Raw genomic sequence first — 27,356 nt, 5'->3', positions numbered from 1 at the left:
TGGCTTGAGGAAGGGCTGCAAGGAGAGCCCCAAGAAACAGCCACAGTGAGCCTTGCCCAGTCCAGCACCAGCTTTACTCCAGATGAAGAGGTTTGGAGCTGGAAATCCAGATCTTCCATGCAAAATGAATTCCATGCATAAATGAGCATGCATATGAGCCTTTCATTATAGGCTCCTACCATGTAACTTCAGCTGCCTAACACTGAACAACCAGCAGGCAAAAGCCCTGTTGGATGTGCTGTGTCTCCTGTTGACTCAGCAGGATGACAAACCTCCTCACTGGTGCCTACAGCCAGCCTGGCCATATTCCCCCTCCCACTGTGCCAATCCCTCCCTAGGCAGTTTTCCATATACAGCAGGCAACTCACATGCTACATACACATCACTCCTGGAGTCTGCTGCTATCCTAGAAACAATTATAAAATAGTTATTTGGAAATGGCAGAGCTTCTTAAAGAGACAGCCTGTTAAATTTTGGGATACAGCCCTTCTTTCTCCTTTGCTTTCTTCTTTCCATTTGTCTTCTCAGCTGCTCTTGTCCAGCATTTGGCACTGCTGTAAAAGTTGTGCCAGGGGGTTTAAAAAAAACTCAGATAACCTTCCCTGGTGTTTCATGAAGACCAGAACTTTCTATTCTGCAATAGCAAAGAGTTAATATCCCTGAGATATTCTACTGTTCTACATCTGTAAAAATGAAGCCAAAGCAAACCTAAAAGAATTTAGTATGGAAAACATATTCCAGCTTCAATGACACACTGGGGTTTTGTTTAGGTTTCTTTATTACGATGACTCACAGTATGTAAACTTCACATGCAGTTACTGAAGTCATGTGTCTGCCTTTTTTTAGCTTTGAAAACAGCAGCAATGCCAACATCCTTTGCTGCCTTTGAGACTTGAGAAATACTGCAGACCAACAATGTTATGGTATCCTTATAAACACTGTGTTGCTTTTTCACCCTTTGGCTAGAAAGTAAAGGGGATGATTCTCCAAATGAGCCCTTTCCACATTCAGTGATGCTTTTAGGACCCTAGCATTGGTAATGCTGGCTGCACTCTGCTGCTGTCAGTAGTGGAGGGATGGTCTGACAAAAGGATGTCTCATTCTCTGTCTGTCTCTCCTGCCTCAAGCAGAAGTGAGCCACACAGGTGAAAACCGTAGAGTTAGTGTTGGAAGTCCCACTGCTACTTTCATTACTGGAGTTGTTCCTATCAGAAGTCCAATTAAGGTGAGTGGAATCCAAAACCAACTCCCCATCCCTCTCCTCACCTTTCACCTAGGTCCTGTAGAAGGCTTAAACTAAGCAGGGAGTTTCCACTGTTGCCATTCCCCAGGTGAGTCTCCTGCAGTGCAGCTCTTCAGTCCCATTCACAGAAGGACAGCAGATTCCCTGGTTCAGCCAGTACAGTGCCCATTCTTCCAGGTATAAAAGGGGAACATGCAGTCATCTATATAAAGAATGTTCTTCAGATGGGTTATGTATAAACTGCCTGATGGCAAGGGTATCAAATGAAGGTCGAACATCAGAGACCTTTAGGCTATTACGAAATATGACTCATGGATTAGTTAACTGCCTGTCAGATTTTCCATTATGAAATTTAACCACAGCCCATATCTGCACAGCAGCAACACCTGTAGAAGTGCAAACAAATAAGAGGTTATATATGCACTTGCACTGAAATGGGTCAGCAGATGTGTATGGTATCAAAACAACTTTTTTTCTTATTAATTAGCTACTAGCTAAGGAACACAAATGAGAGAAGGGGGAGAAAATGCTGTGGGAGTAAAACACATTGTTTTGAAGTTCATATTTGTCAAAGAATCTGCAAGATAAATCTTTACAGTTCAACTGTATCAGATGAATCAACATTAAAATTCCCCTCTGCAGAATTTCATTATTTTAGCCATAATTTTAGCCACTAGTGCTTTCTAATCCAAGCATTTGCTTTTCCAATTCCACATGGTAGGATGAGTGGAAATGAAAAAGCAAGTATTCCTGTTCGAGAAAATTATTACTTAGACACAAAAAAATAAAGGATTTATTAAATTTCATTTCTGAATATCAGTGAAAGTATTTAGCCATTTGGTAGAAGACCCTCATAATTCTTTCAGCTGGCTCTTTGGAGGTGGCTGTAAATTCAGAAAGGCAGAAGATGTGCTCTGAAGGTTCACCCTGGGAAATGGGACTCTTGAACTCTGTGTCACTGGTTTGACTCCACAGGTGAGACTCAGCTCACCTAATTTTGGATGTCTGCAGTGTCTATCAATACATCTGAGCTTGTTGCCCCGTAGGCAATTTAAAGGTATGTCTTATCTGATCTATTTTAAATATCTGCCTTAGGATGAGATGATTCATGACCTTAGAGTGTCTTTTTCTCCACTGTGGCCTGTATCAGGGGCCTGAGGTGACTGGCTTGACTGGAGAGCCTTGCATGTGGCCAGAGATGAACCCTGCCTGAATGCTCTGACCCCACAAGGCTGGTAATTTATGTGAGATGAGTTGGCTAACTCTGCTCTTTGCTATTGCAATGGTTTGTCCATATCACAAAGCCACCACCACATCTGGCACAAATGAATGCTAGCAGGCTGAAACAGCCTGGAGGCTACTGATTAAAGAGGAAACCTGAACCACTTAGATGGATTTCATCACTACATCCTATTCTTGCCTCTAGAGATGTTCCAGATCACAAGTTAGATATGGAGTTCTCACTCATCCTACCACTGTGGCATCTAATCTGTGAAGACATAAAGTCTCCATTTCCATGCCTGTCAGTCCAGCTCATTTCATAAACAATACATTCATTCAAATGTTAAAACTGCTGCTCTACAAGAAATTCAGAAGACATAAACTGTAAGGCACAATGAAAAACAATTCAGTCTCAAGAAGCAAAGTCCGAGAAGGGGCACAATAGCACACAAATACATAAAAAGCAACTGCAAAGAGGAAGGAAATAAACTACTCTTCCTGTTTACTATGGAGACTTAAGTTACTCCACAGTGAGGTGACATACAACAAGCTGTGCAGCCATTTCTTGCAGCTGAGAGGGGCAGCAGCAGCTCCTACCTCCCTGCAGGCACTGAGCTGCCTGCCTTGGAAAGGGGTGGGAGGGTTACAGCTTCACTCTGTCCGTGGGTGTCTGAAAGGAGCCGGGAGCCTTTGGCTCACTAAGCAGCTTTTCAGTCTCAGCATAAAGCAGGGTTCTGTCTTCACAGCTAAGGAGCAGGGGCTCAGGTGATATGACAGCATCCCAGGGCTCTGCCCCTTAGGAGAAGCCAGTCAGGGTTGGGAGCCCTCCCCCAGTGTGGGGGTGCAGTTGGTGTTCTGGAGATCCAGTCTGATTAGCATCTATCCAGAGTGGATGGATATATTTAGTCTTAAGGCAATGCAATGGACTACATGTCTCCAAAACCCTCTAATGGTTTAAGTGGAAAGGTTGCAATGTGCACACTGAAGCCTGAGCTAAGCTTCTTACAGTGGAGTGGGCCAGAGCTCCAGCTGTGAGACCTGCACTGCTGACCAAAGCCAGCAACAGGGACAGGGTGGCCTTTGAAGAACCCATCTAGAAGAAGAGACTCTTTTCTCCTGACAGTAAATTTTTATGGTTCTTTCTCTGCTGCCACCTGAAAGACTATGCTTCTGGGTGCTCATATTTGCTACTCCTTGCTCCTCTATAGGAAATACTGTTCCAACATAGTATAAACAAGGTAGAAAACATTAGGAGAGAGGGTGATGAGGGGAGAAGGGGAAGAAAATGATTTAGTTTAAAACAAAAACTGAAACAAAACAGGTTTCACTCACCCACATTCATCTTCTCACATTCACAAGAGCAGCCACCAGGCATCAGGTCAGCATGTTCAAGCCATCTATCCAATATGCAAGCAACATGGAGTCTGTGCCTGAGTAATAGGTCTGGGATCTGTGTGATGCCGTAGAAAACACAAGGGATGCCAGCTCTGAAGTCCTGGGTTATTCTTGGATTGGTGACTATGCACAGGGTTTGGGTATCTTTTTGTATCTCTTTGGAACTGTGAGTTACTCCATCCTGTCTCAGGTCTGGCAGTCATTGGGACTAATCACATTTTTTCCAGATCTGAGCGCCCTGAGAGACAGCAGGTCGATGCCCTGCTAACCTGGTGACATTAACTCAGGCCATCAACCTTTGTATTACAAGTCCCTGCACTGCCCCCACTCCCTTGCTGGTGATCCTTCCCCTGCCAAGTGTGAGAATCAACACAGAATCAACACTGCAACAGCGCGGGAAATAGGATGATGGACATCATTTCCCTTTCTCCTGAGGACCAGTGTTGGGTTTCGTTCATGGGCTTCATGATTTGGCCATTTAGTTCTTGGCAGGGAGCTGGGGGTGTCCTCAGGACCCTGACCAATCCCACAGGCACTTCTGAGCTGTCAGAGTCAACCTCTCAATAAGGAGCAACACTGGGCATTCCCCAGATGGCTGAGGCCACTCTCTCAACCTGAGCACTCGTGGCAGCTGCACCACGTTGCACAACCACCATCTGCAAAGGTCAGACCTTGCCAGGTGCTCACAGCTGGCAGCTGAAGTCAAACCTCTGCACACCAGAGGGGAGAGTGCTGGCAAGTGGTACTCGCTCAATGACCATCTGGAGGGCTTTCAAAGAAGACTCTAATGTTACATTTATGTTACATAACATAAAAGTTACACTTGGTATTTAGAAATGGTAATTAGAAAAGGCTTACAGAAACCAAAATGAGAAACATTAGTGCCTTCTTTAAAGTCTAATTCTGATGCTGATTAATATAGGAGCCATCTTGACTAGGTGCCTATTTTGATTTAGGCAATTATGAGCTTAACCAGTTCAAACCAGTCTGCAATGAGAATGTGAATCCAAGATTTACTGACGTGCCTCTTTCCATTCTACTTGCTGCTATAAGTCTCTCTTCTTTTGTCTTCATCTTCTGTTCATTTGGGCTTGCCTACAAGAGAAAGGCACACTCATAAAATTACAATCTGCTCGTAAACCAATACGTAACTCCAGGCAATCATTCAAAGAGGGGCAGTAGATGGATACTCACAACTTTGCCCTGTTGAACAACGTCATACTATAATTTTTCTTTTTTTTTTTCCCGAAGGACTCAGTTTTTAATACCTGCATGAACAGTGGAAGGCAGTGCCTTGCACAGAGGCAGCAGTCCCTGCTTCTGTCCTGTGAGTGCTGTGGATTGGACTGTCCAGGTCGGAAGCAGGCTGCAGTGGGCAAGAGCTGCTCCACAGCCTGACTCAGGGCAGCAACAGCATCAGGCAACTGAATTTGTGCTACCTCTGTCCAGCTGATTGTGGCTCCTGCAGAGGCCAAGATCTTGCCCCAGCCTTTCTTCTAAATTGGAGGTCACAATCTGCAGAAAGAGCTGTTGGATTCTCTTTGTTCTGATGCAGGAAAACGTATTGCTTTGCAAGTTCTTCCTGCTCCTAACTGACCTGATCTAACCTGAAATAAGCTATTTGTATTCCTGCAGAGGAATACCAGGGAGTCCACATGGCCTCTTGCCCAGGTTTAACGTAATTTCTTTAAAGCAAACTGCAAATTAATAGTAGTGTAACTTTCCTGTGCAGGCAAGCCCTTAATCTAATTGGAACACGGAAAACAGCATTTGGGAAGACAAAGCAGTGCATCAACTTGGGGAGTGAGAGAGGGAGGCAATATAATTTGCAGTCCAGTGGGGCTGATAGAGAAATCTGAATGCAGAGAGATAAAAATGATTAGGGTTTTAAAAATCCACGCTAGCAAGGAATTTGAGGATATGAAAAAATAGAGCCCAACTTAGACATTTTCAATGTTCAGAGAACTGCCATGTTCTCTCTATTCATTCTTCCACTCAGGACAACAACCCTCGTCATTTTAGTCAAAAAACACACTCCCTTCCATCCCCTAAAACCTTCAGTCCACATTCATGGACTCATTCTTCCCTGTGTCTGATCTTCAAGTAAAAAGAAGAAATTAGAACAAAACTATGCTTTTACTTCCTCAGTTCCCACAGAAGCCTGTGACCACTTGATCTTGTCACTAAATCATTATAGAAAATAAAAATAGGACTTCATTAAAGAAAGAAAAAAAAGAGAGAAGCCTTGAGTGCTGCCTGAGATAAGGACTACTGCATGTTTGAAGTGACTAAATCTTTTCTGTGCATTCCTGTTCTAGAGTCATAGCATATAAAACTTCCTGATTCTGCCTCTCCTAAAGAGTCTATGCTTTCTGTAAACAGTCTTTTGTGGTTTTTCAGGACAAGATGTGAATTTCTTTGAAGCTTGAAAACAAGCTCCAGGCATCTTTTCAGAGAATCATCATGAATCTGCTCTTCACCAAGCCCTCTCCAATCGTGTGCATTCTACCTACCAGTCTGGGAACATGGAGACACAAGGGAAGGGGAGCCAAAAAGGCTTGGGTGGTAACATACTTGCCAAAGGACAGAGCAGTTCTTAATCAGATTGCCTTTTAATTCTTCATGTGAGTTAAAGGTATTATGTGCTCAGACTGAGGATAGTGGTGCACTCAGCAAAGGCAGTGAGAGAAGAGTGTTGCAGCATAGGGGTAAATATTCTGTCAAATGCTGTCCAGGCACAGTTTAGTAATCTCTGGCAATGCCAGTGAGAGAAACCCTTGGCTTCAGTGCAGTGGCTTTGCCCTGCACACCGAGCTAGCACACATGTATGGTGGGAAATGTTCACCAAATTGAAGAGAAACATTGACTACAACCCCAATTTCACAGGCATTTATCTGGGCAGAGGGTTGGTGCAGACAGGGATTTTTCTACCCTTACAGAGTTATTTCAAACTCAAATCAGTTCCTTCATTGACTGTGCAGGCTGGCATCACTAACAGCTATCCACTGGTCCAAAGAGTTTTGTAGCTGCTGCTGTTGGGAAATGCAGACTTTCTAGTGAAGAGTTCACCAACAGTAATGTCAGTGGTGGAATGTGGCTCTTCCTTCCATGTTATTCCTCCAAACCAGTAGGATTCTGCCTTTTGATGCCTAAAAATATCTACAGAAATTTGGGAACATGTGGAAATTATGCTGTTTAAGACAGATCTCGGATACTCACTGTTGACTAAAGACCATTTCCAAATCCCTTTGCTCATTTGTGGCTGGACAATGTTAAATTTGTGTTTTTATTGCCCTGCCATCTTACAGTATGAAAGACTCACAAAAATATGGTATGGAGTCCTAGCTTCATAGGCAGCTGTGTAGAACAAGAAACAAGTTTTCAGCACTGCAACTTGAGAATTACATCCATGGTAGGATTTTTTTTTATTGTACTCTGGATGTCAGAGCTGCTTTACTATTAGTAAAATACCTCCTTTCTTTAGAAGTGAGTCCATAGCTGTGTACAATGAGAAATCTGCTGGTTAAGATGGTCAGGAGTGTATGACCTGTTGATAGTTTCCAAACAGATAAAGAAACTCATGTATACAAGGTCAATGTCTGTCAGCATTGGGTAAAACCACTCTAAAGGTCAGATACAACTTCATAAACACACTGACTTCACAACACACAAACATGGCTTGGTGGCAGTGGCTTCCTAAGGCAACCTCCTCAAGACTCACAAAGCTGCATTTCTGGCTCTTTTGGGGCTATCAGTGGAGCCTTTCAGAAAGCCTGCCAGATGAGGCTCTGCAGGTGAAGGAATACCAAATTTGCTAGGATTTAAGAACTGAGTGTCCAAGCAGTGTCAGGTTTTAAGGAGTTTTGGTTGAGCCCACTGGCAAACACTTGCTGAGTTTAAAGTGAGCAGGGCTTGTGAGGACTCTGATGTTGACTCATGAGCTGCTCAGCTTCCTTCAGGGAATCGTGTCTGAGTCCACTGTGGGATAATGAAAAGTGAAAATGACAATAGTCCTGCCTAGTGCAGTTGGCAACTCAGTAACAGAGGGAAAACTGACTATCCCAAGAACTGACCTCCTTGACTGCAGGATCAGCATTTAAATTACTGTGATACTTCCAGAACTTCCACAGCAAAGATTAATTAATGTAATTTCCTAGTACATATGAATTATCACAAACAATGCTCTTGTTTGTAAAACACTGCAGACATTGCAGGGATGTAAACACTGCAGAATTGCTCAGAATTTAGAATTGTCTGCAAAGTTGTATGAAGAAAAGGAATTAAAAGTATTATTTAAAACTTGCTTTCAAAAAACCCCAAATTTGGGCCTATGGCCAGTAACAGCTTCTTTAAAAATACAGAAATTTTTTCTTTTTTCCTTTTAACTGTCAGGCAGTCTCAATGAAGACACCTGGAAGCTTTTAAATTATATAAATAGGTGCACCTGGGGAAGAAATACAAAAATAAACCTTTAACTCTGGAGTCATAGCTGGCTGAAGAAGTATTATGGAAGGTGAAAGCAGAGGACTGGTAAATGTTTTGTTTGAGACCAGAGCATCACAGAACTGACTGGTTTGTCTGAGAGGGAGTCTGTGTTGCTCATTCAAGGACTTGTTTGTCAATGTTTAAATCTTGTAGGGCTTAATTTCTTCAATGTGAAGACCTTGGTTCTAGAGCTGTGGTTTTAAGGGCAGGAAAAATCTAGGCAGCGATGGGCTGTTTAATGTGTGAGTACTTTGGAAAAGTTCTGTCTTGTTTTTTGGTGAATCATCCTTCTGGAGAATGGCTCTTCCTTGTGGCTTTCTCCTTGCAAGAGGCAGGAGCCTGAGGAGGAGGGAAATGGAGGAATAATTGCTATGTGTGGATCAGGAACAGCCAAACCTTGTGTCCTTTTCCCTGTGACTTCACAGCCCCGGCCGTGTCCTGATCCCCCGAGCAAGTTCGTCACTACTTTTACTGACCCAAATTCAAGGAAGCAGCTTTACTATTCTCTGGGTCAGCAGGCTGTGATGGAAGGCAACAAGGTTGTTTATATGCTGGTTTTTGTTTTTTTTTTTTTTTTTTAATGACAAATAGTTCAATGCTTGCTAATCGACTGATGCTTACAGGCTAAAAGTCCTGATGAGTCCCAGATCGGGCTCTTTGGGGATGTAAAGAGACAGCTGGCAAAACTGGCACTACAGTGAAAATAAGACAAGTCCTTTGGCACGTCAGTGTCTTTGATGGCTAAGGGTCTTGGATAAAAAGCTGATGAACATATGCAATGACCACCAGCAGCGGGCCGGGGTGAGCGGCTCACAGCCATGTGCGCTGGGAAGCGAGCACAGGGGATGGCCTGAGCCCTGCGGGGCCGCAGCCTGGCGTGTCCGGGCCCGCGCTGGGGGCAGGCGGGCGGCAGGCCAGGGTGCTGTGGGCGCAGCGCCCCTCCTCCCCTCAGCGCCGCGCCGCCATTACGCGCTGCGCCACTGCCCGCCGAGGGGGGAGCGACAAGATGGCGGCGCCGCCCGCCCACGTGACCCAGGCCCCGCCTCCTTCTCGGGGCGTCTCGGCCGCGCGCGCGCTCGGGGCGCTCTCGCGAGGGCAGCGAACAAAAGGACAGCGCGGCGCGGTCTGTGTGTTGGGGGGGGGGTCGTGATCTCGCGAGAACTCGCCGCCGCTTTGCTCCCGAGCAGATCCGAGCGGGAACGGGGGAAGGGGAAACCTCGCGGTATCGCCGGAGACTCGGCGCGGGCCCGGCGCCCCGAAGTCTCGCGACACCTCCGGGAGCTCTTCCCTCACCGACCGCTTAGCTGCGCGGAGTTCTCGCGATAGCGCCGGGAAGGGAGGGCAGGGGGGCGGTCGCGTGCGCGCTGAGGTCAGCGCGCGCGGCCGGGCGCGCGGGGGGCGGGGCCTATATAAAGGAAGGGCCCGCGGCGGGGGGGGCTCAGTCAGGGCAGCGATTCGTGGCGGAACCACCGGCACCCACGGCAGCGACCTCCCGGCCCAGCGGATCCCCATTTCTCCAGGCGGAGCGGGACGAGCCCGAGACCGATCTCTCGTTATGAGTCATGTGGCGGTGGAAAATGCCCTCAGTCTAGACCAGCAGGTGAGGGACGAGAAGCGGAAAGGCCGCTCCGTTACCCGGAGGAGGCGCGCGGCGGAGGCTCTTGGGGCAGCGAGGGTGGGAGGGATGATCGGGAATCCTCGCGTGGGGCTTCGCTCTTGGCTTCCCGGCTGTTGTGTCGCAATTCCCCCCGCGGTAACCCCCACCTCCTCCCCCCCAGCGCGGCCTGTTGTGGCGCACTCGGTCGTTGCGCAGTTAACGCCGTGCGGCGGCCCCGCTCCGCGGCGGGCCCCCCCCGCGAGGGTGCGTTGTCCCCGCGGCCGGGGCGGTGGTGCGGGAGTGTGAAGCCGCCGGTGCCGCCCGGCCCGGCCCGGCCCGGCCCCGCTCGGGCCCCGCGGCCCCCGCGCCGCGCTCGGACCCGCTTTGTGTGGGAGCGCCGGGAGCGGCAGCGGCCCCCGGCGGCCGTAGCGGGAACTGCAGCGGGAGGGGGGAAGGAGGAGGAGGAGGAGGAAGGGGCGGTCAGTGGCCGCCATTGAGCGGGGCGGGGGAAGGGGGGACACACACACGACACGGCGCTTTGTGTGACGCCCCTTCCCCGGGGAGGCGGCTCTGGCGGCCGCCTTTGTTCGAGCTCCGGTGCCGCCGGGCCCCGGTGACGCAGTTAGGCCTGGACGCGTGTTGGTCCGCACCATTTTGTATTATTTTCTTCCTTTTCATTCCCACATCTCCCCCCGCTCCCCTCCCCGCGCTGGGCGGGATCGACGGTTATCTAACCCTCGGGGAAGGCGGCGGGGGCAGGAAGAGCCCCATCTGCTGCAGCGGCACCGTGGCCGGGCAGCCCTCGCCCTCGGCCGCTCCGGCGAAGTAGGTCACGGAGGCGATCCTTCCCTCCCCTCTCCCTTCTCCCCCGCTCTCCCCCCGCGCCACACGTGACGGGCGCCGGCAGCCGGATTAGCTGCTCCTGCTGCGCCGGGAATCCAGCCCGCAGTGCCGCACTGAGATGGCGCCGGGCTGCGCCACCGATGCCCGAGGCAGCGCCTGGGAAGTGTTGCCCCCGCCGTGGGGATTCGCTGCGAGAAGAGTCAGCCATCGCTTCTTTTTAAGTGTGGAGAGCCGCATTGACCTAGTAGAGAGGCTTTGTTTTTGTTTGCTGTTAAAACGAGAATCATTCTTAAGCCCTGCATTGATGCCTCGATCAACTGAAGAGATGAGATTTTAAGTGGTAGCTGTAAAGAGGATGTTACGAGGTTAGCCGTGGGAGAATTTCTAAAGAATTGAATGTCTTTAAGCGGCAGCACACACAGCTGAGCGCCAAAAAGGATAGTGCATTGGGATCTTTGCTTTGGATTAGTTCAGGTCATGTTGGAAGACACTTCTGTGCAATACATTACATAAAATTGATTTGTATTTAAACATGCTTTATTTTTCCTCATATACATTTGTAATCCTGCCATGCAGGCAAACAACTATAATAAGCTTGTTCTTAAGCTTTATTGGTTTCCCACTGCCTTCTGCTGAAGTGACTCCGTATTGTGTTTGACTTAAAACCTCTGAGCGACACACATTCACTGCGTGAATCTTTTGGAAGGCTTTACTGTGAGACTGAAGGCTGTAAACGTTTTTGAAAAACAAACCAAAAAGCCGTATTTGCTGAAGTAATTGTTGGAAGATGTCTGATGTTTTGTGAGCAGTAGTTGCTCAGTAGTCTCGAACATGAAGACTATAATGTCTTAGTGCTGTTAATGCAGTTGAAAAATATCTTGAGTCTCTATAAGTAAAGCCCCCAACTGAATTGGTATTACTTGTGCTGGAATCCCTGTAGCAAAAAAAAAAAAATTGCCACTGACCCGAATCTGAATGCATTTGAGTGCACTTCAATTCAGTTTATTTGAAATGGCTCTTCAGCCTGCCTGTAGTGTGAAGCAGAGGTCTGGTAGTGATTTGGTGGGTGTGAGATACTCTGCTGGCCTTGGTGCCCGTGTGGGTGTGTGTTTATTGGTGGGTATAAAAACACTGGAGATAATACAACGTGGGTATTAATAGACCTAACTCAGCAGGATGAAAAAAAATTTTTTGCAGCAGTAGCTAGTTGGAACAGTGCTTGTTAATGATAAGTGAAAAGGTTTTTTTGTGTCTTAGCATAAATTCATGGTAAAACATGCTGATACTTGTCCTGTTTCTTCTAGTTTTCTGGTCTAGACTTGAATTCTTCAGACTCTCAGAGTGAAGGAAGCTCTACAAGCAGTAAGTATATGCAAATTTTCAAGCTTACAAACACACAGATTTAGAAATTGGGGGTTTGTGCCTGTGAAAAGCAATTTCTAAAGCCAGAATTGACAGAGGCTGATGAGGAAATAGAGGATGTTGGTAGTTAAGCTTGCTTTGACAACGCAGTGTGCTTTAGATAGAACCACTTAATTTTGCAGTGGTATGGTATGTGTATACATTTCTGAAGCACTTAATTAGCTTGAGAGAACTTAGTGTTCCAGTTTTGTCCCAGATTTTCAGTTGCCTCTAATCTGAGGCCACTGATTGCAGTAGTAATGTGATTTGTCTTAAGACATCCAGGTAGAGTAGGAATGTTAACTCTGCTGATCTCAATTCATTGAGTAGAAAGTGATGTGCAAGGTTCAAGTATGTTAAGAGGGGGGAATCTTCCAGGAATTGGCATTCAGCTTGTGCCTGGTGTGTTCTCATTCATCTAGCAGACAGATGTTTCTGGATTGTAAATGAGGAATGCTATTCAGAAGCAATTAGGTGTGGCTTCTGGTTTGATCTGAGCTGAATGGATGGGGATGGGTGAATTTAAAGGGAAGGAAAAATACTGGTAGTAAAACTGTGAGTGCCAGTACTTGAATGTCACAGTAAATATCTTGATCTGCTCAAGTATCTGGCACCAGCTGAAGCCTTCATGGGTTCTAGGAAGACAAGCTTTTGTCACAGACACTAATACCCATAAATGGCATGTGTGGTTTGGTCAGAGAAACACGAGACATCTGTGCCTCAAAGCAGCTGCCTAAATGGGTATGCAAGAACTTTAATCTTCAACTGAGAGAGTGTTACCAAGTGCTGTATTAAAGAGTTCTTGTTTAAAAATGCTGCAAGAGGCCTTAAAGCATGAGGCAGACATTTTTACTAGGCAGAAGCTGTTGTTGACAAGATGAGCATTTCAAGATGTGCTGACTCCCTGATCCAGTAACATTACCTTTCTTTTGTCCTCTAGAAGGCCGATACATTCCTCCTCACTTGCGGAACAGGGAAGCTTCAAAACAGGGTATGTATCAGAAACACGGTGGCAACACTTGACTGGTTCTTGAATCTCAAGGAACAGACTGCAGAGACTCTGACAGTACTACTGAGGGCAATTGTACAGACTGCTTGACTGTCCTGTGCAAAACATGGCAACTTATCTTCTGCTTTTAGTGTGCTATTCTAGATCTCTTCACCAGCTTATATGCTAAGCTCGAGTTCAGTATCCAACCGACAGAATACCTTTCATGTCTAACAGTTATCTGTGACTGAAGCAAGATGGAGTCTCCCATTTTAACTTGCCATGTAGTCTTGAGTGTTAATCTGAGTAGATTTAGTGAGTTCTAGTTTTTCTGCTAGTGACTGTGATGTGAAACTTGGCGCAGTCAGTTCTTACCGTGAACAAACAGCACAGTTTGACTTCATAAATGCATCTTTTACTGAGAGATGTTGTCCTTGTTCAGCCTCCCGCAGTTTTTATGGAAGCCCCTGGGAGTACTTGTAGAAGGAAATGCAGGATGTTGGTGAAGCAAACATGAAGTACATGACCTATTTTGGTCACATGTTTTCACAGGGGTTTAGGCTGAGAAACTGCCCTTACATCTTCCATTTGAATCTCTGAACAGAACATAACAGAGAAGAAAAGTTTCTTGGAACACTTCAGTGAAATAAGTCATGACTTTTCTGTGTAAGATGCAAACGGGGCAGGTGCTGCAGCACAATGTTGTCATGTCTAGTGACTTGTGTGGATATGAGAGAAAACATTTCCTCTAAATGCCTGTTGAAATATACTGGAATGCAGCAGCTAAAACACTTTCCTGCAGTGCTACAACATAAAGAATTGAGTTTTTGTAGCATGGGAGGACTTGAATCTCATCTGTTTCTAAAACAGTGAACTTTCACAGATTCATTCCAATACGGCAAGAGGATGACTGCCATTATGAGTGGGTGGGAGGGCAATACTGAAACAAATGCTGGTACATCTCACAGTGCTTCTGGAGCTATGTAATTTCAAATCTGACTAGATGAAAAATGCTCCCTTCTAGTCTTAAGCCATTTGAAAAAAGATCAATCTGTTTTTATCTTACCCTTTGTATGTGTCCAAGCTAGTGGGTTTTCTGGGTGTTTAGAGTTAAGATTTTTTTATAATTACGTAGAAGTGTGGCCTGAATCACCAAGTGATGGAACAGCATGTTACCCGAGCTGAAAGCTTTAGGAAAAGGAGAGGGACTGGTTGGCAGTCAGTTCAGTGCTCTTGTTCCCAGTCACACTGACCTCGAATATGAGCAGTCTTTCAAGAAACTGACTTGCTAAATCTGAGGAATGCGGAGGTTTCTCAAAAGTAGGAAACAGCTTTAAGGGGATTGTGAACATTTGCTGTTCATAGATTTCTTCTCCTTATGTGATATTTTGTACCAAATTCCAGTTTAAGTTTTGTGGGTAATAGATGCAGTAACCTTGAGTTCTGTCATGACCTATTATGGTATAGGACTGTCATTGTATTTTCTTGTGTGCAAGACCAGAGTTCAGACATGGCCCTGTAGGTGTGATTACGTGAGGCTTTTCTGGGGACTTAAACGTCACCCTGCAAAAAGGTAAATAGGTCATGAGACTGTAATCTGACATGTGACTTGTTCAATTAATATAACTTTATCTGTCAAGTTTCCGTGGTAAACCTAATGTTCAAAAATTGCTTTTAAACCTGGTTGAGTGCTGTACCACTGGCCTCCTCCTGGTTCCCTGTGACAAGGTTTGTAATTGCTGAATGGAAAAGCTCCAGTTCCAGTTCAGGACCCTGTTAAAAGCAAAAGGGCCTAATGAGTTTGAGCATGTAAAGCTGAGCTATCTTGTACCATGATTTGAAGGCTGTTACACAGTTGTACTTTCATTAAAATGTTTGCTTCTGTTTACGCTAAATCTATGATTTCTTCTTTGGCTGCATTGAAACTGTTGTGAATTTTGGCTGCTTCTTGGAATTTTTAATGACAAATTTTTCAAAGCTTACACATGAGGAAGCAACCTTGCGTGGTAGTGTTTAACCACACAACAAACTCTTGGTGCAGCCTTCCAAGTGCAGTAACCTGATTAAAAAAAAATCTTCAATTTACTTGCAGATCTGTCCCACTCATACTAATTTTTTGCCTTTGTAAATGGGGAGTAGGGCAGTACAGAACCACAGGAATAACAGCCTGGGTAAAAATAATGTCTTTAGGTTACTTAATGGTAGTTCTTTTTCTCAGCTGTGGGAGCTCAGTATGCAAGGCTGCCTGGCCTAAAGTGTCTTGCTTCCATGAGCTCAACTCCATAATACTGAGGCTTGCTGTTATGGAAGTTTCTTGTTAAACTTTAAGAAACCAGCTCCTGGATGTTTAAAGTGTAATCTGATCTATAGTAGATCAAAAAGTAAATGTTAAGAAGTCACCTTACAGGTTTTTACCCACCCTAAAAGAATCTGATTCTGTTTCTCCCATCTTTAACTGATTATTGCTGCTGCATGTGGCAGGTTTTCAAGTGAGCTGGCAGCGATTTGTGTTAGACTGTTACAAAATATGAATTAAATGCTGCTTGAGGGAGATGCATTGACAAGTGTAATGCTGTTCATAGGTGTAAGAACTGCTCTGGAAGTTGATTAACTCAGTGAATTCTTATCCCTGCAGTGAGAAAGGCATGCTATGTGGAATCTATACAAGTTTTTACTTACAAAAAGAAAAAGCCTTGACATTTTAAGGAATTTCCTGCTAGTCCTTGCAGAGTCTTGTAATAATTCTCTTCTCTTTAGAGAAGTTGATCCTATGGTCTGTTACGAATTTTCTCAGGGCTTTTACTTTTGTTTTTATTTTGCCATTTGAAATTCAGACCATTATGCCAGTAATTTACTTAGAATTGACTTGTATGGCCTGGACCTCTGTTCTGTGCTGATCCACAAATAAAGTCAGCATAGGAATGCCAGACTGAAAGGTGAATTGGTGAAGCAGGATGTGCATACTTGTATTTGGTGTAAAAGTTGCTGCGCTACCTTAATATTATGGCAAGGTACCAGCTTCAGTAATGAGTGCAGTAATGAATTAGGTGAATAAGGTTGCTTTGTAGGCTATTTGGAATATAAAAATTTTGACACTTAAATTTCTGAAGCTTGGTAGAAGATCTTAAAATACCGTGTCAGCTCCATTTTTTCACTATTAAGAAACTACAGCTGTATCCCTGAAGATGGCTTTGTCAGTACCACTGCTGTTAGATCTCTTGGCAGGATGACATATCCCAGTATTTGTAGTGTGGCTTGAAAGTTACTTACAATAAAATCTGTATTTAGATGTCTTTTAAACAAGTTAAAATACTTCTCTTGAAGTTAATGTTTTTAAAGATCAAAGTTGCTTCTTAAAGCACTTTGGAGGTCTTGAAGCTCATTCCATGATCTTGTGTGCTAAAAAACTTCATGGACGGATGAGTTTTTCTATTTTAGTTACCCAGACAAAAGAGATAGTTACCACACTAGTTTTTAATGTTCCCTTGTGACCAGTACAGTTCTGGATTCTGGGTAATAGAATTTTTGAATTAAATCAGAGGCAAGGTGAATGGCACTCTTTTAGAGAACATCTAAAAAGGTAGGGTAATTCTGGTAGCAAAGCCATTTTCAGAGAGACTGGACCTAGAACAGCCCCTTTCTTTGGAATGAGTTTGTTTTGTGGTTGCTTTTATTGTCTGATGAATTGACTGTTTTGTGCTGTGGAGCTGGCAAAGCATGCTCACAAGAGTGACATTATTTATCTCTTCCATTATTTAACTTACTCTCTGCTGGAATACCATAGCTGAGACAGGGTCACCTTTTAAACTTGGTGAAGTTGAACATCTGAAACAAAGTTTGAAATTTCCTAGTCCAGTACCAGAGCAGTGTTTAGTGCTTCACGTTTCTGCTGCCTCAGGCCCTGGTAGCAGATAAAGGTGAGGTTTTTACTCAGTGGTACTGGCAAGCTGAGGTATGTTGTATTCTTTCTTAGAGTTAGTGTGCCTAAGCAGGCAGGGCTGTAAAAGTGCTGTGGAAAAAATCAGCATGGTTAATTTGTTGTGAAGAGCTCCATATATCTTCTTTGTTTATGGTGCTGTTACTTAGTCTGTGTAGATCACATTGCTTTGTATACTTGGAGTATGATAAAACATTTTAACTTCTGTTTGGATTTCTGATACCATTTATTGATCTCTGAGATGCCTTGTTACCCTCCAAAAATTAAATGTGTAGTCAAGGATTTGTGTTGGAGGGATGATGGAGATGAGACTTAACAAGACTTAGCATCTTAATGTTTCTTCTGATGTGTAGGCAGCTGATATACTTGTACTAAGGCAAGTTCATATTTTTAAAGAATACCGAAACATGCTTGTATGCGCATTGAGGAGTTTCAGTTCTGATTGGTGGTGAGAAATGCTTAGTCCCTTGTTGAGTAAGTCTTAACATTCATGCATCTTCCATTCATGAAGGACTTTAGTCCCATAGACCTTCAGTGAAGACTTCCTAGACAGAAGTTGTTTTATCTTGTAAAAGTCTGGATTGTGTAATTTATGGCTGAAATGCCTTTCTCTTCTAGGTTTCGATAGTGGTGGCTGGAGTTCCAGAAGAGACAAGGATGCCTACAGCAGCTTTGGTGCACGGTCTGACCGCGACGCGAAATCCAGCTTCTTCGACCGCGGAACTGGATCCAGAGGAGGGAGGCAAGTACTTGTTTGTCTGGGTGGTGCACATGAAGTCTGCCTCAGCTCTAGCACTGCACCTGTAATCTTGATGTTAAAATTAGAGTTCTAAGTGTGAACAGCACGATAAGGTAGGAGGAGCTTGGGAGGGGAGGAGAGAGGGAGAGAACCTTGCCTTTAAAGCTTCATCATTTCAAGGACGGGCAACTTGCATGTATTGAAAATTGTGCCCTGTAGTCTGCCACCAGCCACTCACTGCATCTGTAATGACTGACTGACCTCAGCATTTCACTAAAGAAGTGCTAGGTGGGTGGTCACTTCCAGGAGAACCATGAAGAGCTTTTGGGAGCACACAAAATAAATAAATCAAAGTGGATTATTATTCTTAAATTTATTTAAATTTTTTTTTCTTGTTTAAAAAGTGTAGTTAATAAAACTGGGTGAGACTCTTGCAGGTTCTCTGCCTTACTTGATCAGTCTTACACACATCATGCGTTGTATGCACAAGTGTGGTGAGAGTGACCTTTACCGACTAGTAAAGCTGACCTAGTCCTGTATCCAGACTTTTCTCAAACATGATTTACCAGGCCAAAAACTAAACAGTTGAGGTAAGGACTTCTTCCACCTTCTTTCCAAGTCAGTAATACAGGTGAGCTCCCTCTTTATGAAATAATTATGTGACATAATGGAGGTATTTGGTCACGTGCGGTGGGGGAATAAACGAACAAATTGTGGCACCTGGAGGGTTTTTTCTGGACATGGGACACTTGTGTAGAATGAGGCAGAGGAAAGGGTGGGGGGAATACAAAGTAATGCTGCTAAAGAGGTTTAAATAGAGCTATTTTACAAAGAAGTGGCAAAGACTGAGCAACTTGGATTGTAGCTCCACTGGCAGATGGCTGTTTACATTTGTTATGCTTAATCAAATAAAACTGGTGATACAAAGTTCACTGTGTTAAGCTAAACTGAGCTCTGAAATCATGACAAACTGTCCTGTCTAACACAGAAAATTGTGACCTGGTCTGATGGCTGGGACTAATTTCTGTTCTTAGGTCAAGAAGCAAGTATAGATAACCTGATGGTTTTGAATTGTTCCATAGTAGTTAGTGTATGTAATACACAGAGCATACACTGCTGCATTGTTACAGCTTTGATTCTGCATGGCAGAAGCCCCTGTTGCCTGGGAAAGGTAGTCTGATTGTTGTGCTGTATTTAGATATGAAGAGCGTGGCAGAGGAGGGGACTATGACCGGAGTGGCTTCGGCAGATTTGACCGTGGTGGGAACAGCCGCTGGTGTGACAAGTCAGATGAGGATGACTGGTCAAAGCCTCTCCCCCCAAGTGAACGCCTGGAACAGTAAGTCGTGGAAGAGCATCGGTCCGTGGGGTGGTAGGGTCATTTGATAATTCTAGCAAGTAAAAATACTTCTATCTTCTCTCCTTAGGGAACTCTTTTCAGGAAGCAATACTGGCATTAACTTTGAGAAATATGATGATATTCCTGTTGAAGCAACAGGCAGCAACTGTCCTCCACATATTGAAAGTGTAAGTTTTCTAAAAAATATGTTTTGCTAATGTGTCTAATAGTGACTATTTTGCATGTGAAACTTGATTGTCTTGCTGTCTTAAGTTTAGGGAGGAAAGGAAACATTGTCTTCCCTTCCTACAGCTACTGTTTTGCAGAGGAGGCTTGCATGTGATGAACTAAGACAGGGAAGAAACTAAGCTTTTTCAATTAACACTCACAGCTTACTTTCTAACTCTATCTTTTGCTTAAACAATGAACCTCTGAAGAAGTGGAAGTACTTTGGAGGTGCTGATTTGGGAGCAGCTGCTAAAGTATAGGCAGTGTTAGGTTAAGCATAGTATGCTAGTGTAGTCTGCACTTCAGGCTTGGCTGGCTTTTTAAGAATTGCTTAGAAGACTGGACTAATTGTCTGTCTGACTCTGTAAACTTTATAGGCAAGTTCTATCTGAAGAGCTGAAAGAAGAGCTACTTTATAAATGACTTCTTAAACTGAACGTTGTGCTATGTGGTGGTTAAAGGGAAGGATCCTGATTGACTTGTCTTAAATATCTTACAGTTCAGTGATGTTGACATGGGAGAAATTATAATGGGAAACATTGAACTCACACGCTACACCCGTCCTACTCCAGTGCAGAAACATGCAATACCTATTATTAAAGAAAAGAGGGACTTAATGGCCTGTGCTCAGACAGGTAAGTTAATAACTTCGCTGCTTAGTCTCAGTAGAAGTGAGGTTTTATATTACTGCAGGTAAGAGGTAGAATGTCCCATGCAGTGTGTACTGAAATACTTGCAGTGTTGGAAACTAATTGGCTTCAGTCTTGCATCTGCTTTAGATGTGACTTGACTAGATTTACTGTGTCTGTCCTGAGAGACATGTTCATGTCTTAAACCCCATTCCCTTCGCAGTTTTGGGGTGCTAAGAATGCTCCATTGCCACAAGTAGCATCCATACACTAGTTAGTGCAGGTGTTACTGGGAATGTGCTACTGATAGAGGATTAGTGCTGTAGTTGATGGTAACTCTTAATAATACTGACTTGTATTCTACTAGGGTCTGGGAAAACAGCTGCATTTCTTCTACCAATACTGAGCCAGATATATGCAGATGGCCCTGGTGATGCCTTGAGAGCAATGAAGGCAAGTATTCAAATACCCAGTCCTGGAAAAGCAATGATAAATCTCGTAGGTTTGGGGTTTTTTCCCCTCTCTCCATGAGCTGGTGTGTGCTACTGAGCACAATAGGTGATATTGTGTTGCCATCATTTTGGGTATGATTGATAAATCTTGACTTTCAGAAGACTTCAGGTGTTTCCCCTAAAAAATAAAGGCTGTGGATTGCTTTTTTACTACCTGAGGCGTTGATATGCATAACTGTCCAATTTTTTTTGAGTGATTTTGTTACGTAACCTTAAAAGACACTTCCTGTGCTACAAAAAACTACTTGGTCACACACCTGTATTTTAGTAATTTCAGAATAGGAAGTAACAGGTTTTATGGTTATTACTTTTCTACTGCTGAAGTTTAGGATCGCAGTGCAGAGACCAGGATTGTGCAGCTGTTGCTGTAGTAACCCACTGCTGAACCTTATGTACTGCAGTGGGGCTGTCTTCAGATGCAGTGATGAGTTGGCTCTCAGCTGTGCCTTTTCTATTAAGACAAACTTGGTGACCTGTCTTAACTAACTATTTTTTTGGTTTTTTTTTTTTCTTCAGGAGAATGGGAGGTATGGGCGCCGTAAGCAATATCCAATCTCACTGGTCTTGGCTCCCACTAGAGAACTGGCTGTGCAGATCTATGAGGAAGCCAGAAAGGTATATCTGACAGTTCATTATTATAACATAGCTCAAGTGGAATTTTTCTGGGAGCTAACTTACTTTGTTTTATAGTTTGCATACCGCTCCAGAGTTCGCCCGTGTGTTGTATATGGTGGTGCAGACATTGGCCAGCAGATCCGTGACTTAGAGCGTGGATGTCACTTGCTTGTAGCAACTCCAGGACGACTGGTTGATATGATGGAGAGGGGAAAGATTGGACTGGATTTCTGCAAGTGAGTAAGATGCTGCTTGCCAATGTACAAGTGACTTAAAGTGAGATCCAGTTAAGGTCTTTAATTTGTAGTTTTTCGCCTGTCTAAACATCTAGTTGAGAACTTGTAATCCAGCACAGACATTAGGCCACAGCTTACAGAAGACTGTTCTGAAGAAAGTTTTTTACTATTATTTAGGTACCTTGTCCTTGATGAAGCTGACAGAATGCTTGATATGGGGTTTGAACCTCAAATTCGTCGAATTGTTGAGCAAGATACTATGCCACCAAAGGGGGTTCGTCACACCATGATGTTCAGTGCTACTTTCCCCAAGGAAATCCAGGTACTTTACAAGAGTTTAAGTACTTAAAAAGTTCATAAGACCAAAGAAATTTGATCTTTGGAAGGAGAGATAAAGTATGATTTGAGTTTGACTTCTTTTTTTTTTTTTGTCTCCTTTTTTAGATGCTTGCTCGTGACTTCCTTGATGAATACATCTTTCTGGCTGTTGGCAGAGTAGGTTCCACATCTGAAAACATCACACAGAAAGTAGTGTGGGTGGAAGAGCCAGACAAACGATCGTTCCTACTTGACCTGCTAAATGCCACAGGTAAAAAACAGCTGCAGATAAGCAAATGAGGCACAGTTCAGAATAGGCAAACCTAATGACTCAAGCAATAAGAATTTCTATTGATTAGGTGATTGAAAGGATGTTTTGTTAACATGCAGTGGATGTATTGCACTGGCTAAATGCCAGTATCAAGCTGATGTAAGCATGTCTGTTAATAAATAATGGGGAAGGAGGTCCCCAGTGATGTTACTTTACAAGAAATGGGCCGAGAATTGAAGCTGCCTATTACCAGGTGATGGTGGAGCCTGTATTTGTGTAGCTTTTCTTCTAACCTGCGCTTTAATTTTTGTTAGGCAAAGATTCCTTGACACTGGTGTTCGTAGAAACTAAAAAGGGGGCAGATGCTCTTGAGGACTTCCTGTACCATGAAGGCTATGCCTGTACAAGTATCCATGGAGATCGCTCCCAGAGGGACAGAGAAGAAGCGCTGCACCAGTTCCGCTCCGGCAAGAGCCCCATTCTTGTTGCCACAGCAGTAAGTGAAATCTGTAAAATTAGAGTACGTGAGCCTATTTCTTGGTCTGTGAAGTTTTGCTAAGGTTTGATTTAATCCTTTAACCACTAGGTAGCAGCAAGAGGACTGGATATCTCAAATGTAAAGCATGTCATAAACTTTGACTTGCCCAGTGACATTGAGGAGTATGTACATCGTATTGGTCGTACAGGCCGTGTAGGAAACCTTGGTAAGTACAACCTGGGATTTTCACAGACAGCACTTCATACCCAAGCTGACAGGTGCAGTTGTATTGGCTGAATAATAAATGTCAAATAAGTACTCAAGGGAAGCCCCTGTGCTGCCTTCTGTGACCAAAAACTGGTCACTGCTGTCTAGCCACTGTGGAAAGTTACCAGTTTCTTTGGGTAGTGTGTCTTCCATGTTCATCAGTAAAGAAGGTTTCGTGACTGATTTTGGAATTATGGTCCCAAACAGCTTTCTCTGAAGTAATTGTAGTGTTCTTAGGCTTGGCTGTAAGGAACTGGAGTGTGGAGTGGGTTTAAGTGCTGTGTACTTGGATTGTGTGTAGCTAAAAATAAGTATCTACTTCAGGTCTTGCCACTTCATTCTTCAATGAGCGGAACATAAACATTACAAAGGACTTGCTTGATCTCCTTGTGGAGGCTAAGCAAGAAGTACCATCTTGGCTGGAGAACATGGCCTATGAACAGCATCACAAAGGGGGAGGCAGCCGTGGGCGATCTAAGAGGTAAGAGGCACGATTTTGGCTAGAAGTGTATCTTCAGTCCATTGAAAGACAGTTCTGGGACTTCTTCTCAGTCTGAAAATACAGGTAGAAGTTGGTAAGTGTAGTATAAACTGAGTTGGATTTGTGCAAAGTTAACAGGTTGATGTTTGTCTGATTTTATTCTATCCATAAGGCAGTTAACACATAAGACCTATTTCCTCTTGAGCAGCTAGGTACCTGTTAGCTGAGGTAGAGCAACATTAACAAAAACAGTTTCAGAACTCTGTAAAAGGCAGCCAGTAATACACAGAAGTGCATACCTGCCTGTGCCAGAGATGTACCTTTTACAGGTGTTCTGATGTTTAGGAGAAGGTAATGCAATGCCTCTTGACAAAGCAGGAAACAGAAGAGAGAATGCAAGTGTGGGGCCACTTGTAAAATAGTTTTGCTGTGGAAACTTTAAAGGCTGTAATACAAACCTGTATGTACTGCCTTACAAGAGTAGGGTGAGAGAACCCTTCCTCTTACTGTAGTTAACATGATCCAGGCACATTGGGGTTTGGTGTCAGTTTTTTGTTTTCCTAGCAGTATGCTAGGAAAACTCACCCTCTTGTAGAGATATATTGTAAATGCATCCTTTAAACACTAAGATAGGATTGGAAAGGTAGAAATTTCCACTGAATCAAATCTTTCCAGGTAGCCTTGGGATGCTTCTAAAGTGTGCTAACTCAGCACTGGCTAATTGGCCGGCTGTACTTGGTACCAAGATTCAGAGTATGTGAATCTCATCATGTGCAGTGCTTTAAAATGCCCCATTTCACTGCAGTGCTTGTGTCTTGTCTTGAGCAGCAGTCGGTTCAGCGGAGGCTTTGGTGCCAGGGACTACCGGACGAGCAGCGGCTTCGGCAGCAGCAGCTCCAGCAGCAGCCGGTCAACCAGCAGCCGCAGCGGTGGGAGCGGCAGCAGAGGCTTCGGAGGTGAGAGGGGCTGGGCAGGCAGTGCTGCCAAACACAAAACCACACCTGAAATGCTTGCTGGGGTAAAACTGGACGTGATCTTTAAATATAAGATCATCTGGTGCTTGTCATGCGAAGTCTTAGCATCCTGCTTGGATCTAGGCCAGTACAAGTACACCTGAGTGACTGTTTGATGCTACCTACCATTTCAGCATTTTAGTTTAATGTTGTGCATTTGACAGTACTGCTGGGTGGGGCTCTTTAACAGAAAAGAGGTATCTGGGCTGTTTCCTTGTTGTGAAGGTGCAAATCTTTAGAGTTAATTAAGCATCACTTTCTCTTGCCTTTCATAGGTGGTGGTTATGGAGGCTTCTACAACAGTGATGGATATGGAGGAAACTATAACTCCCAGGGGGTGGACTGGTGGGGCAACTGATCTGCTTGCAGCAGATACCCCACCAAACAAGCTAATATGGAAACCACATGTAACTTAGCCAGACTATACCTTGTGTAGCTTCAAGAACTCGCAGTACATTACCAGCTGTGATTCTCCACTGAAATTTTTTTTAAGGGAGCTCAAGGTCACAAGATGGAAATAAAGGAACAAGTAGCCCTATCTCGAAGGTGGTTTTGAAGACTCTTATTGCTGTAGTCAGGATTAACTCCCCTCCCACCCATCCCCACCCAGAAACTGCATTTATAATTTTGTGACTGAGGATCATTTGTTTGTTAATGTACTGTGCCTTTAACTTTAGACAACTTTTATTTTGATGTCCTGTTGGCTCAGTAATGCTCAAGATATCAATTGTTTTGACAAAATAAAAATTACTGAACTTGGGCTAAAATCAAACCTTGGCACACAGGTGTGATACAACTTAAACAGGAATCACTGATTCATCCATAATATTACAAAGAAAAACTTATGCGGTAGCCTGCATTAGGGCTTTTGGTATCTGCAGATTTGAAAAATAAAACATCTTGAAGCATATCAATGCAATTAGTTTCTAATGTGGCAAAACTGTACTAAGTTAAAGTTCTGATTTGCTCACTCTATCCTGGATAGGTACTTAGAACCTGATAGCCTTTAATAAGCCATTCCAGTCATGATGAGATGATGTATGGATACATGCATACATTAAAAGCACTGTTTTTGAAGTTAATGCAAGTAAATACAGCAATTCCTTTTTCAATATTTAGGCAGATCATTAATGTGAGCTAGCCAAACGTGGGCAGAACATTACAGGGAACGTTTAAAGGTCTGATAACTTGAAATAGTTTTTAGGAGAATTCATCTATTTAGACTTTTTAAAAATGCCTGCCATATGAAATTGAAATGGTAGAATGGCTGACCATGGCAGTGATTGGTCCTCCTTAAGGGCCTGACTGAATTTTTGGTCTAATAACGCATGCTAGTGTTGATGTTTTTTGGTCAAGAGGGTATGAACAGGAAGAATTATGCAGCAGGCTTTATTTTAATGCAGATTCACATTACTCTGTTCAAGCTGCGTGGAGATGTTAAACTGGCTTACTGTAGACTTTGTAAAATGGCTCCAGAAGAGTTACAAACAAACCTGAGATCACAGAGGTTGGAAATGTACATAAACTGCACAAGGTTTCAATTCTGCTATTGAAGTGCAGTTTTAGTCAGTTTTAGTTGCATAGGTTTCCATTGTATTTATAGTCTGTTATGCTAAATCTGGCCAAAGACAAGTATTGTCCACCAGAAAAATGCCTCTGCCACTTGGAATTTCTGTGCTAACTTAGCGGCCAGAGCATTTAACAACTAATCTACAGTGGCATAGGAAAATGGCAAAAATCTCCTAAAGTGCAATAGATTTTTTCAAGTGTATTGTGCCTTGTTCTAAAACTTTTATTAAGTAGGTGCACTTGACAGTATTGAGGTCATTTGTTATGGTGCTATTTCAAGTCTAGGTTTAGGCCCTTGTACATTTTGCCCATAACTTTTTACAAAATACTTCTTTTATTGCACATTCAGAGAATTTTATATATGTCTTGTGTGCGTGTCCTTAACTTCCAATCTTATTTTGTCTCTTGGAGATTGAACGCAGCTTGTTTAAGGAGAAGGAAATAGATTCTAAAACTTATTTGGGACCATGGGAATGATAGCTGGGAAGAAAACTATTTGCACACGACAGATTTCTAGATACTTTTTGCTGCTAGTTTTGTGTAATATTTATTGAACATTTTTGACAAATATTTATTTTTGTAAGCCTAAAAGTGATTCTTTGAAAGTTTAAAGAAACTTGACCAAAAGACAGTACAAAAACACTGGCACTTGAATGTTGAATGTCACCGTATGCGTGAAATTATATATTTCGGGGTAGTGTGAGCTTTTAATGTTTAAGTCATATTAAACTCTTAAGTCAAATTAAGCAGACCCGGCATTGGCAGTATAGCCATAACTTTCTGATAGTAAAACAAAAATTGGCAACTTAAAATTAAACATGCCAAGGTTTTGATACACTTGTCTTAAGATATTTATGAAACACTTCTAAACACTGATGTGAAGTGTCCAGATTCTCAGATGTTTGTTGCGTGAGTTTTGTTTAGTTGTGTGTTTTTTTTTTTTCAGTGAATGTCTGGCACATTGCAATCCTCAAACATGTGGTTATCTTTGTTGTATTGGCATAATCAGTGACTTGTGCATTTTAGCAAGTTTTATCAGCCAGCAATATTTTCAGTTCAGATACAAGGATTCAAAACAATATGCAAGAATGGATTTAAACTTGCTGAATGTGAAAATTGAACTTCAAGTCACTGTAGGTTTAGAATTGCTTATTGTATTAGTTTAGATGCTAGCACTGCATGTGCTGTGCATATTCTTGATTTTATTAAAATAAAAAAGTTGAACTGCACAGTCTATTCATTTGTGAAGCGTCACTCCTGATTTATGAGCTCTGTAGCCCCAGCAGTCTCATTCACGTGCAGCTCTGGATGCAGGTGACTCTAGTGTGGCACATGTCAGTGTGGTGACAGATGTCAGCCAGGCTCAGGGCTGTAGCTGAAGGAGCCTCAGATGGCCTGTGTCCCACAGCACAGGGTTACTGGGTGAGTGTCCTAGAGGTGTCAGCAAAGCAGAGGTGGGACAGACAAGGAGAAAAACACTTCTGTTCATTTAGGGGAACCAAGTTTGGCTGTAACAACCTAAGTAAACCTTGTGAACTTGCCCTCAGGCTT

At 43.6% G+C, this 27,356-nt stretch overlaps 1 protein-coding gene and 1 long non-coding RNA gene across 2 annotated transcripts; one reads left to right on the top strand and one right to left on the bottom strand.

Annotated features, from left to right (window-relative positions):
* Positions 1 to 369: 369 nt before the first annotated feature.
* LOC146444147 (uncharacterized) lies at positions 370 to 9,678 on the bottom strand. Its single transcript, XR_014849326.1, has 3 exons — positions 6,430 to 9,678; positions 4,881 to 4,949; positions 370 to 1,629 (listed from the first exon to the last, which is right to left on the bottom strand). It is a non-coding gene; the product is annotated as an uncharacterized LOC146444147 (long non-coding RNA).
* Positions 9,679 to 9,772: 94 nt separating this feature from the next.
* Positions 9,773 to 27,034, top strand: DDX3X (DEAD-box helicase 3 X-linked). The gene is made up of 17 exons (XM_085048910.1): positions 9,773 to 9,944; positions 12,089 to 12,146; positions 13,126 to 13,176; positions 17,729 to 17,852; positions 19,048 to 19,188; positions 19,277 to 19,376; positions 19,916 to 20,051; positions 20,413 to 20,498; positions 21,074 to 21,172; positions 21,248 to 21,408; positions 21,586 to 21,730; positions 21,853 to 21,997; positions 22,312 to 22,493; positions 22,584 to 22,701; positions 23,067 to 23,223; positions 24,052 to 24,179; positions 24,512 to 27,034. Exons 1-17 carry the CDS (start codon positions 9,900 to 9,902, stop codon positions 24,592 to 24,594), a joined length of 1,959 nt encoding a protein of 652 aa, XP_084905036.1. The 5' UTR covers positions 9,773 to 9,899; the 3' UTR covers positions 24,595 to 27,034.
* Positions 27,035 to 27,356: the final 322 nt, after the last annotated feature.

Source organism: Lichenostomus cassidix, chromosome 1 (assembly GCF_008360975.1).
Source record: "Lichenostomus cassidix isolate B80296 chromosome 1, HeHo_3.0, whole genome shotgun sequence".
NCBI lineage: Eukaryota > Metazoa > Chordata > Aves > Passeriformes > Meliphagidae > Lichenostomus > Lichenostomus cassidix.
This window is presented reverse-complemented; position numbering and strand designations above follow the sequence as displayed.